This window comes from Microcebus murinus, chromosome 12 (genome assembly GCF_040939455.1).
Source record: "Microcebus murinus isolate Inina chromosome 12, M.murinus_Inina_mat1.0, whole genome shotgun sequence".
NCBI lineage: Eukaryota > Metazoa > Chordata > Mammalia > Primates > Cheirogaleidae > Microcebus > Microcebus murinus.
Window position 1 is genome coordinate 40,617,150 of NC_134115.1, and position 12,835 is coordinate 40,629,984.

Consider the following 12,835-nt stretch of genomic DNA (forward strand, 5'->3'; position numbering starts at 1 on the left):
CCTTTGCCTTTCCACTTTCTTATAAGGAACATTCCAGTGTGGACTAGTAGTCTTTACAGTATGTGCCGCATCTTGAGTACAATATGGAAGATGAATGAAATGAACATCCATGAATGTTCATTACCAGCATAGTGACAAGAAAAAAAGAAAAAATATGTCACAGTAATAATCTCCATGATCACAATACAGCTCCTTCTCCCTTCACTGCCACTGACTCTCACCCTACACCTCATAACCCTAAGCTGTCAAGGTATCAGCCGGAATCATCAAGGTGCCAGAGTGAAATCCAGATACTTTCCATTAGTCCTACCCAAAGAGTTACCAGGAATAGGTAAGAGACTGGACTGCCAGATGACTACAGGTATGGAACATATACGATACACCTGTAAATATAATAGTTCTGCAAACTGGTTTCTCTAAAACTAAAGAGTAGTGGGGGAAAAAGATGAACACACACATGAGTCTAGGAAATTTGGATGTTTCAATCTAAATTATCTCAAGAAGAAATTAAACTGCCTTAAATGAAGTTTGTCAGCCTAAGGATTATTGTTCTTTTTATCAATTAAGAGCAAGAGAGCTCAGTAGTTCTTGACCTGCCACAAATAAAAGTAATAATCTACTTTCAGTATTAAAAATACTGTTAAACTTTTAGGTGTTATCCAGAAATAAACATTAACCAGAATTGAGTTCATAAAATTGAGCTTCTACTAAGCTTTATTAAAATCCAAAATTAGAAGAATATTTCATATGTTTTAACTTTTGCTTACAAATGATATGTTTTTTATACTCTTCAGATACAACTGTTCCAATACAGAAACATACAACCCTAGTACAATGCTAGTGGTAAAGACTTCATAATTCTAAGTTACTACAGACAGAATATTGCCATATAGAACATATTATAACATAATATAATATATCAAAGATCCTAATGGAAGGAGTTTCAATTCTTATAAACATAGGCAGAAAGGAATAAGTCTTACCAATGGTTTCCAACATTTTTTCAAAGTTCAGTGTTCTTCTCTATAATGATTAAAAATAGCAATTGAAGAGGAACTCTGAGGAGAAATGAAAAAATGAAATTGTTATGTCTTGTCAGAACTTTACAATTGTATTTTAAAACTAAACACTCTAAAAAGCACTTGATACTACCATAATTCTTTAGACCGTTAAAATCTTGTTGATTTATCTTAAGATAGTTCTCTTCATAGGCAAAAAAGTAATCATTTTAAAACTTATACAAAATTAGCTTATACATATTTGCCCATAATACTTGTATAATAAGATAAAAGACATAAATTCTGTTTTTTAGGTTTTTTTAAGTTGAAAATCTTTAGGTTTGGTAGTCCAATTAGGTTTGGTACCAATTAGGATTCATAGTCAACACTGTTTCACTCAAGGTACCCTAACATAATAATCCTTCTTCGTTATTCTATTTTGTCCCGCTTGACACTTCAGAAATGTCCCCAAAAAGACAGAAGTTTCCAACATATTTATTTCCTTAAGAGCTTCTCCATACAGCATACAGTAATCTTGGATTCACTTACAGATCCTTAACCACAGAATAAGGCGCTTACTTGACTCTGCATAAGAAATTCTGTGGGCAAAAATGTAAAAAGTAAAAGATGTGATCCTGCCCTCAAAGGCTCTCAGTCTTAACTGGGGAGACAAACACACACACCAATTAGAAATGAATAGTGACACACAAGTAGCACGTAAACTTCTGCAAGATAATACTTTAAATCATGGATGAAAAATTGAATCAAAGAAAACACAGTATTAGATTTTTCAAAGGTTTTCAAAATATCCTCCTAACTATAATGTTCTCTTTCCTGTTCAAAAGAATCTTCTCAACTCCTTCAATCCACAAAGATCTCATCTTTCCACAACAATCTTAACTAGACTCTTTGAAGTATTCGATACAGGTCTGCACTGCCAACATCCACATCACTAACTCATCTTCAAACTTTTTGCCCAACAATTCTGCACAATTATCACCCTAGTTCCATCTATCCTTTGCCTCACAGAAAACCCTAAGTCATCAGGAAGTCAGTCAGTCATTCCTTCAATGAAGAAAAGGAATCTTCTGCCACATTCTCATTCTTCATTTGGAAGGTGAAACAGGGTATTGCCCTGAGAAAGAACAAGTTGCCCCCTGTTACCTCTTTAACACAAAATACGTTTGGCAAAAAAGGAAGCATGTGATGTAGATGAACAGATGCACAGAACATCAATGCCTGCAATTAGCTCTGTGTAATAACAGAGAACAGTACTTATTGACTTTCCTTATCCCAATTTAGAATACACTATTTAAAACATCAACTCCATTTTAAATGTTGAATTGCTCAACTACTGGCACTTGTTTTAAAAAGTCCCCTGGTGTCAAGAAAAGAGGGCAATGGCTCTGACCTGGAATTGAAACATAAATAGCAGTGTGGCCTTTAACAAGGAGCCTATCATCTCAACCTCAGTTTCCTAGAAAATAAACTTAGTCATTGGGTATATTGTGCTAAGTAAGATAAATAAAGTATCCCAATTTTCTGATCACATATCCCAATTTCCAGCATAACTCATAACTATGAAATGTGTGTTCAGGATTAACATTGAGTCCATATAGATAGGTGTTACAATGCCAGACACTGCCTGGTTTCACAAGGTCTAATGCAGGGACATCTTAAAAATAAATTGGTAACATTATTTGTATTCTTATTTAACAACAAGAACAGAATACTCTTTCATAAAACAGCCTAATATTAGGTATCCACCCTCAAAAAAATTAATAACTGACAATTAAAAAATAAAAGTAAAGATACACCAATATAAGGAAGCCCAGGTCTACAAAGGCGTATTTAACTAAATAGCCTAGGAGGAAGCATGATAACAATGAAAAAACATGGATTTGAGAGTCTGATGACCTGAATTTAAACTTCAACTTGACCACTTACTAGCAATATGCCCTTGTTAAGTCACTTATCTTTTCTGAATCTGGATCTCTGTTTACAAATGAATGAAAGGATAAAATTGTGCACATGAGTGCTTGGTATGCACAAAAAACTTTAGCTGTATTCTCTTTCCCCTATGAAACACTGATTCACAAAGACAGGCAATACTCATGATGGGAGGGATAACCTATGGATTTAGAAGCTCAGTGATTTATGAGGAGTCTGCAGGGAAAGTACAGAATAGGCAGTTCCCAACTGAGAAAAATACTGGTGTCCAAAAGTTGAACTACAAGTCAGTTATTCTGAAATAGAATTACTTTTTCTTCCCCCAAGAAACTCATAGAAAGGTTACATTAAAAAAAAAAAAAAAAAAGGACAATTCAGCTACAAGTCACTGACGTAGCTCCCAGATGAGAGCTCTACTCCCCTGAACTTAAATGATAAAAATAAAAAATTAGTTTCACATTTTCTTTTCTCTATTCTGATGTCCCTAAAATAAATACACAGTTTTGTTTTTGTTTTTGTTTTTTTGAGGTTGTCATGGTATTTTATCATTAACAACCCTGACAAAGAGACAAGAATTACCTAAAAAAAAAAGGCTCCTTTTTATGCCTGATAGTCCTATACCAAGGATTCAGTTCTAATTATAAACAAACTCATTTGTAATGACAGAATTTCTGAGATGGGGAGATTAAGTCCACTCTCTTCAAACTGCAGCCATGAATTCTCCTTGTCACCCCACCATCACCCTTCCCTGTTTGCCCACACTATTTGGAAATCTATGGATACCTGGGTGACAACAGTAGGTCAGAGCCAATAGGTATAACAAAGAAGATCCAACCTGTCAGAAGAATGCCAGGTTCTGAGGGTTTTTTCTGGGCAATTCATGCTGCCACTGACAATGACAAATCAGAGGGGCAATAGGAGAAGAAAGGAGCTGTGGATATAACAACAAGACACTTATGCTGGGGCAGAAAGAGCAATAATAATAGCAAACACACAGCATCTACCACATCCACAGCACTACTGGAAACATCTATTCAAGTAAGTCCTTTAACCCTCACACAATCTACTCCTTTACAAATGAGGAAACAGAGGCACAAAAAAGATATGTAACTGGTCTAAGGTCAGACCACTAGTAAATGATGAAGCTAGCATTTGAACACAGGCAGTCTAGCTCCAGAGTCCACAATTTAATTTCTACAACATGATGCTTCTTGATAGGAGGCAGATTTACCTTACGATTCTCTTCCCTGTTCCAACATTCAAAATTGCCACACAGACTGTGCCCTACATCCGGTGAAACTAAAGGAAGAAATAGGGATCCAAAGTGAACAAAGTCTGATATGAAAAAGACTGTTACAGACATTCAAATTGGCTAACTGTCCACAGAAGTATTTACAAGTTAGAATTATGTATTTTAGAAATCACTGGTAGGTCTATGAAGATGGGTAATATTCACCATTTATGTAATGTTCATATATGTTTAAACAATCACTCTTAAAATTCAAGATTTTAAGAAAGTCTTTAATAAAAAGCCTCTCTACATTAATAGTCAAAGTACATTCAAAAACATGGCCATTACCTTTCAAGGTATTAAATCCCTCAACACAATGAGAGTTAAAAATACAAAGTATATTATTATAATTGTTCTACTGCATTATGAATTATTGTTGTTAATCTCTTACTATGTCTAATTTATAACTTAAGCTTCATCATAGGTATGTTTGTTTAAGAACAAACAAGACACAGAGATATTTTGGGTTCAGTTCTAAACTACCACAATAAAGCAAACATCACAATGAACAGTCATGCAAATCATATAAAAGATATATTTACACTATACTGTAGTGTATTAAGAGTGCAATAGCACTATATCTAAAAAAGCAACATATATACCTTAATTAAAAAATGTTTCATTGCTAAAAAATGCAAACAATCACCTGAGCCTTCAGCAAGTCTTAATATTTCTGCTAGTTGGTAGAGGGTCTTACCCCCATGTTGCTGATGTTGACTGATCAAGGTGGTAGTGGATGGATGCTGGGGTGGCTGTGGCAATTTCTTAAAATAAAATAACAATAAAGTTTGTTGTATGAATTGACTTATCCTTTTGTGAAAGATTTCTCTGTAGCATGCAATGCTTGCTGTTCGATACCATTATACCCACAATAGATTGTCTTTCAAACTTAGAAAATTGTTAATGTTGTTATTTTGACCCCCTCCCATGAATCAAGAATGTTCTTAATGGTATCTAGAATAATGAATCCTTTCCAAAAGGTTTTTCATTGACTTTTCCCAGATCCATTAGAGGAATCACTATCTATGACACCTATAGCCTTACAAAATATATATTTCTTAAATAATAAGACTTGAATGTCAAAATGATGACTTGATTCCTGGACTGCAGAATGGATACTGTGTTAGCAGGCATGAAAACAACATTAATCTCCTTGTACATATAGGTACATTGTCAATGAGCAGTAATATATTTTGAACAGAATTTTTTCTGATGAGTAAGTCTCAACACTGGGATTAAAATATTCAGTAAACCATGTCATAAATATATGTGCTATCATCTAGGCTTTGTTGTTCCACTTATAAAGCACAGAAAGAGTAGATTTAGTATACTTTTTAAAAGCCTTAGGATTTTTGGAATGGCAAATAAGCACTGGCTTCAAGTCACCAACTGCATTAGCCCCTAACTAGAGAGGCAGCCTTTTCAAAGCTTTGAATCCAGGCACTGACTTTTCCTCTCTAGCTATAAAAGTCCTAGATGGTATCTTCTAATATATGGCTGTTTCATCTACATTGAAAATCTCTTATTTAGTGTAGCCACCTTCTTCAATTATCTCAGCTAGATCTTCTAGATAACTTGTGGCAGCCTCTATATCAGCACTTGCTGCTCCACCTTATACTTTTATGTCAGAGTCAGCTTCCTTCCTTAAACTTCATGAACCAACCTCTGCCAGCTTCAAACTCTTCTGCAGCTTCCTCACCTCTCTTAGCCTTTATAGAATTGAAGAGATTTAGGGCCTTGCTCTGGGTTAGGCTTTGATTTAAGGGAATGTTGTGGCTGGTTGGATCTTCTATGCAGACAAATTTCTTCCTACCAGCATCAATAAGGCTACTTTGCTTTCTTATCATTCATGTGTTCACTGGAGTAGTACTTTTCATTTCCTTTAAGAATTTTTCCTTTGTATTCACAACTTAGCTACCTGGAACCAGAGGCTTAGCTTCTAGCCTATCTTTGCTTTAGATGTGTCTTTCTCACTAAACTTAATCATTTTTAATTTTTGATTGAAAGTGAGGGAAATGAGACTCTTCCTTTCACTTGAACACTTAGAGGCCATTATAGGGTTATTAACTAGCCTAATTTCAATATTTTCATGTCTCAAAAAATAGGGAGGCCTGAGGAGAGGAACAGAGAAGGGAGAATAGTCAATGGAGCAGTCAGAACACACACATTTATCAATTAAGTTTGCCATATGGGTACGGTTTGTGTTGCCCCAAAACAATTAGAATCGTAACACCAAAGATCACTCATTGTAGATCACCATAATAGTTGTAATAATGGAAAATTTGAAATTGTGAGAATTATGAAAATGTGACACAGAGACACAATGTGAACACATGCTTTTCGGAAAATGGCAACAATAGACTTGCTTGATGCCAGGTTGCCACAAACCTTCAATTTGTAAACCTGCATTATCTGTGAGGCACACAATAGGGAAGTGCAATAAAACAAAGTATGCCTATAAATAGGATTGGGTTAGTATCGTGGTTTCAGGCACCTACTGAGGGTCTTGGAATGTATCCCACACATTCTGGGGAAGGGGGGAACAAATGTATTCAAATTGTGCAGAAAATATTAGTTCCCCTCTAGCTGCTATTCATGTATTTTGCTTGTGGCCATGTCACCATTTGTTTATAACTGAACCTAAAATCTTTTTCAGTAGGCTTGGCACGCAGAACTATAAGACATATCAATAATGGTTAATGAATTCAGTATTTGGTAGGCACCATAGCACCAGGCAAGCACAGTTTACACATGTAACATCATGTGAGTGAGGACTCTGACTACCTTGCTCCCCAGAGTATCTTCCAGTGCCTGGTACATTGTTCTATTTTCCAGATAACACAACAGACAAAAAGAGCTTGAGGTCTTATTCAAGGTCACCCAGCTAGTGAGTGGAGAACTTGGACTTGAACCCTACTGTGCCTGAGTTCAAAGCCTAAACTCCACCACACTATTATGTATTTTCCATATTGTCCTGCAAAATCACATGGTGGAAATATATTATCAAATTTTATTTTTAAAAAGGAAGAGGAGGAGGTGGAGAACAATGTATTATATGTTGCTACTATTTGTATAAAGTCACCCTACAAGTTTATAAAAGCATAGGTTTTCTGCAAGTTTTTCAAAGACACCAGTAATAGGATATGGCAGGGCTGAAGAAAATGAGAGAAACTTACTTTGCACTGCATTTCTTTTGTGTTTTGTTAATTTTATATCTAAATATAGGCTTGCCGTATTTATCAAATAAAAATACATGATGCCTAGTTAAATCTGAATTTCAGATAAATGAACAATTGTTTAGTGTATGTCCCATGTAATATTTGGGACATATTTATACTAAAAACTAATCTGCTATTTATCTGCAATTCAAATGTAACTGGGCATCTGTTATTTTATCTGGCAACCCGACTACGTATGTATTAGCCTAAAAAAAGTAAAATTTATAAAACCATTTTTAATTTAAGGCCTTCAGGCTTCTGGTGAAACTTCAATATAATGACAGAGTTGCCAAATCCTTAATAAATCTCTAAAGATTTCACCTGTGACCATATGATTTCCCAACAACTATTTGATAACACTGGTGTTAGCGGGGAATAAAAATCAAACAGAATATTTAGTATTATTTAGAAACAGGAACTGATTAATTGACTAATCACTTTACTTTTCAACAAGTTGTACTAGTAATGTGTAGGCACAGCTTTTATATAGTAGAGAATCAGTGTTGGAAACATAAAATGAATCATTCTGTCTGGTGCAGATTATATGGCAACCAACAAGTGAAAATATGTTTTATGCTAAAAATAACTCTATGAAGAGAAACTGCCCTAAATGCATACAATTTTCTAGTTATCTTAAACAATTCTGACTGAAAAAGGAATACAACATTAAAAGAGCTTGCTGCAATGGCGTGCAGCTTGTCAAAGTTGCTCAGCATCTGTTATTGCATTTAAATTTAGCATTTGTTTCATTCATAGCTGCCTTAGCACTACCTGAAGTTAGCAGACAAAGGTGCGCTTGTAATCAGTTGCAGGTAGATTGTCGTGAATTCAATTGTCCACGACAGCAATACTTACACTTTCAGTCATAATTCCTACTTTGGGGAAACATTACTGAACTATTGCTCCAAAAGCATAGAAACGTCATACAGTCACCCAGAAAAATCATACAGTCATCCAACAGAAAACACTCAGCCTTTTCTTAGCATCTGTTCTCCTGAACTTCTCCCTCATTTTTATAGGCTTTGATCAAAAATGTATTCATAAACACAATTTTTATTTCCAAGTTGACATGCATAAATCTTCCCAAATGTCTTCAATAATAAAATGTATTAATTCTATTTTGCTCCCAAAGTCAAAGAAAATCAAGTATCAAGGAACCTTTACAACCTACTTCAAATGTTGACTGATATTCTTGTCCTTCCTTTATAAAACCATTAAGATAAATTACCTATCTAAAGTCAAAGTGCAGAGGAGGTCAAGGGGTTTGAAAAGAACTCAAATTCTGTAATTTACCGATTCAGCAAACATACACAGTCTACATGACTGGCATGTGGTAGGGTGGCAGAATTGGACAGAAATGAGGACACTGTCTGGGAGCTCACATGCAAGAGAATGAAAGAAAAAGAAGTAAACAGACAATTAAAATACAGGAACATAAAAGAGGGATACCAAATCCAAATGAGGAGTCAGAGATAGCTTCCTGGAGTCACAGACACCTGCACAGAATCCTAAATAATAGGTAGGAATTAGTCAAAGCAGAACATGTAATCAAGGCAGAAGCACATAGTACCTTCTGAGCAGCGCAAGTAGTTCCTTATACAGTACCCGGATAGAGGCTGAGGGAAAAGGTGATAAAGCTGGGGATGTGAGTAAAAGCCAAATTATTGAGGGCCCTGCATACCATTCTTAAAGATTTTACATTTAACTTGGCAAAGTTTAGATTTAATTTATTTTGGCAAAGTGAGTGGCATGGTCAGATTGCGTTTTAGAAAGATAACTCTGGCGAAAACATACAAAAATCAAGAGAAACTGGGAATAAGGAGGCCAGGTAAGAGGCATCTTCAAAAATAAAGATGAAAGTGAAAATAAATGAAAATGGAAGACATATTCAAGAATTAATTAAGAACTATAAGTAACATGAGCTAGTAATGTGGAGGTAAGGAAGATGAGTCTAGGATGGATCCCATTTTCCTGCTCGAGTTATTGATTGGATTATAAAACTAAAAGAAATGGTCAGGGTATATCTACAAATATCTTTCTCATCAAGAGTCTGAATGGCTGAGTAATAGGACCTTATGATATAGGACCTTACATTACTCTGGACTGAAATGTGTTGCCCCAAAATTCCTATGTTGCTCTGGACTGAAATCTGTTGCCCCAAAATTCCTATGTTGAAGCCCTAACCCCTAATGTGAATGACTTTGGAGTCTTTTAGGGGACTATTAAGGTTAAATGGGATCATAAGGGTGGGGCCCTAACTCAACAGAATTAATCTAATAGAAACCCAATAGAGAAAAAACTCTCTTTTTCTCTCTCTCTTTCTCTCTGTCTCTCTCTTTCATATATATAGAACAAGCACTGCAGAAAGGCCATGTGAGGGCACAGGGAGAAGGTAGCTGTGTAAGCCAGGAAGAGAGCCCTCACCAGAAGCCAAACCCTGTCACTCTCAGACCTTGATCTTAGACTTCTCAAACTCCAAAACCGTGAAAGAATAAATCTCTGTTGCCTTAGCCACCTAGTCTAAGTAATTTGTTATGGCAGACCAAGATAACATAGATTTCAACCTTCTCATAGCACCCCTCCTTCAAGGAATATGCTATCATGCACTATGCTTCACCCCTCTCCTCCAACTATAACCAAGGGAACCAGGATCGGGCTCCTTACCCAAGGGAAGCCAATCTAAGTGCTGACTTTAAAAGTAGATATGGATTAGAGTCTCTCTCTTGGGAAGATAAGAAATATTGAGAGAATAAACCAATTATTGGTTGAGCAAGAGTTGAGAAGATAGAAGGCTGAGTTAGGGATAAAAAAAACTAAAATGGGATACATGCAAGCCAGAGTTATGAGAGAGCAAAAACGAATCAGTTGCTAGACATTAAGAGAGGCAGGTATTCCTTGGGAGATCCAATATAGCCAATGAAAGGGAAACAGAGTAATTGGTCCCTACATCCCTACTATCACAATCACTGATATCCATTTTGCCAGAGGCGATTTGTATGAGGCTCTGTTTGCTCCAAACACACCTAACTATTACAGCTTGCTTTAATATAATACCTTATCATCACATCCTAAACAATCCCAGCTTACAAAATGCCATTTCTCCTTTCCTTCATTTGAACACTCTACTTCCAAAAAGATTTGAGGGAGCTTACAAGCAAATATAAGTTTAATAGGACCATGAAGATAATTAAGAATCCAACAGAATAAATAGTTATATCAGAAAAACAAGGCACAGAGAAGCTCCTACTGTGGTGGGTGAATAAAATGCTATGAAGTATTCTGTTTTGCTTAGAGCCTGAGAGAAGCCACCAGGTTGCAACCAAACAAAAGATAGATCTACTGTAGAAAAAAGGTATGTGGGATCTAAATAACAAGTAGTTTTCATTATATAAATGAAACAACAGTAACTGTGAACAATATTTACAATTAATAAAAATATTTCTGCCTAGAAAATTCCATTCATAGGAGGATTAAAGTGCTCTTCAAACTCCACTAAAAAAATAAACCAAATATGCATGGTAAAATTTAAGATACCACTAAAAAAAAATCAATTGGAATATATATAATTTATATATCAAGAGGAAGGGCTGGGCACCGTAGCTTACGCCTGTAATCCTAGCACTCTGGGAGGCCGAGGCGGGCAGATTGCTCAAGGTCAGGAGTTCAAAAGCAGCCTGAGCAAGAGTGAGACCAGGTCTCTACTATAAATTGAAAGAAATTAATTGGCCAACTAATATATATAGAAAAAATTAGCCGGGCATGGTGGCACATGCCTGTAGTCCCAGCTACTCGGGAGGCTGAGGCAGAAGGATTGCTTGAGTCCAGGAGTTTGAGGTTACTGTGAGCTACGCTGACGCCAGGGCACTCTAGCCTGGGCAACAAAGCGAGACTGTCTCAAAAAAAGAAAAATAAAAAAGGAGGAAGAAAGATTAACACAAAATACTCAAGCAATCTAAAGGAGATTAGGAATGGAGAAAAAAAGAAAAAAGCATAGTAAACAAAAAACACAACACAAGGATTGAAATAAATCTAGATATCCATATTCACATTAAATATGAATGAGTTAGACTCATTTATTAAAGAACAAACTGAATCTAGATATCAAAATGAAACTGAATTATAGAATAAGTATAGTTTATTTATCTATATTTTGAAAATAATATAAAATAATATGTGCTACATATAAATAGTAGGTATGTACTTTCATTATATTTAACAACTGACTGAAAGGACACATTCTAAAATCACATTAGTAATTTTTAGGGGTATACAAATGGAAGTGGTAGCCTCAGATAAGGGACAGATCACAGATCAAAGGGGGGGATTTAGTTTTTTTTTCCAATAAACTATATTTTTATAGTGTTTTAAAATTACACATGTAAAAAGCAATGAGGTTGAAATATTTATGGATAAAATGGGACAATGTCTGAAATTTACTTCAAATAAATTAGAGAGGACAGGGAAATGGCTCACAGTTAAGAAATAAAACTAGCTATGAACTAATAGTTATTAAGACTGAATGATGAATATGTGCAGATTCACTGTCTTTAGGTATATTTGGAATTTTGCATAATATAATTTAAAAAACTACAGCAGTTAATATGTGAAAATGTTAACAATATCTAGTTTTGGAAGCTAGGACTAAAGATGATTAGTTCATCCTTTATAATTCATAATATTTTCAAATCTTCCCTACCATACCTCCTTGGCAAAAAAAAATTGACCTTAAACTACTAATTTACTTGGGAAAAGTTTTTTTTACCATTGGTAAAGGCTCCCCAAAAAATAATTTCTTCAGGCTAGATTACTTAAATCCAGCAAAACTATGGGACACATTATGAAAAGATTTCCTCAAAATTTAATATTGCATAAGGAATCATTTTCAGTTTTACCATTAAAAACAAAGCTTTATTCTCATTTTCTGATGGCACTCTGCTTCTACTTTCCACAAGTTGTTTGAGATAAGAGCCTTAGAAGCAGATGCTAACCAGAGTTGGCCCTGGATTGGCCAACTCCACATCACAGAGCAACAGGACAGGAAGTGATGAGCAACTCTTGCTGTTCTACTTCTGAACATACATACAGTGCAAACCAAAACTCCACGTTTGGGAATGATGGATGAACCTAACAGAGTACAAAAATATAAATCTGCTTCAATTATGAGGAAATTTATTTATTTTTCATGAGTATGCAAACTGACATTTCAATATAATGAATAGTTACATAATATATATAAACTAATACTAAAATATGGAGAAGTGGCATATTAATCCACAATTATATAAATATACTAATTGAAAATCATTACTTTGACCAAGAATCCACATACTAAAGTTTTGGTATCATATCATTCCTTTTCTTAGGAGTTTTCTAAAGTG

General features: G+C 35.2%; 1 protein-coding gene across 11 annotated transcripts in view; it reads right to left on the bottom strand.

Moving 5' to 3' along the window:
- MPDZ (multiple PDZ domain crumbs cell polarity complex component) overlaps nucleotides 1-12,835 on the bottom strand; it is a 169,558-nt gene that overhangs the window by 140,607 nt on the left and 16,116 nt on the right. For 10 of the 11 annotated variants that reach the window (XM_012769621.3, XM_012769617.3, XM_012769616.3 and 7 more), the window contains one exon: nucleotides 984-1,058. In XM_012769621.3, coding sequence (XP_012625075.2) covers nucleotides 984-999 — 16 coding nt within the window. In that variant the 5' untranslated portion in view covers nucleotides 1,000-1,058. Of the gene's footprint in view, nucleotides 1-983; nucleotides 1,059-4,179; nucleotides 4,822-12,835 lie in introns of those variants that run through there. The other variant, XM_012769622.3, reaches the window with a different exon arrangement.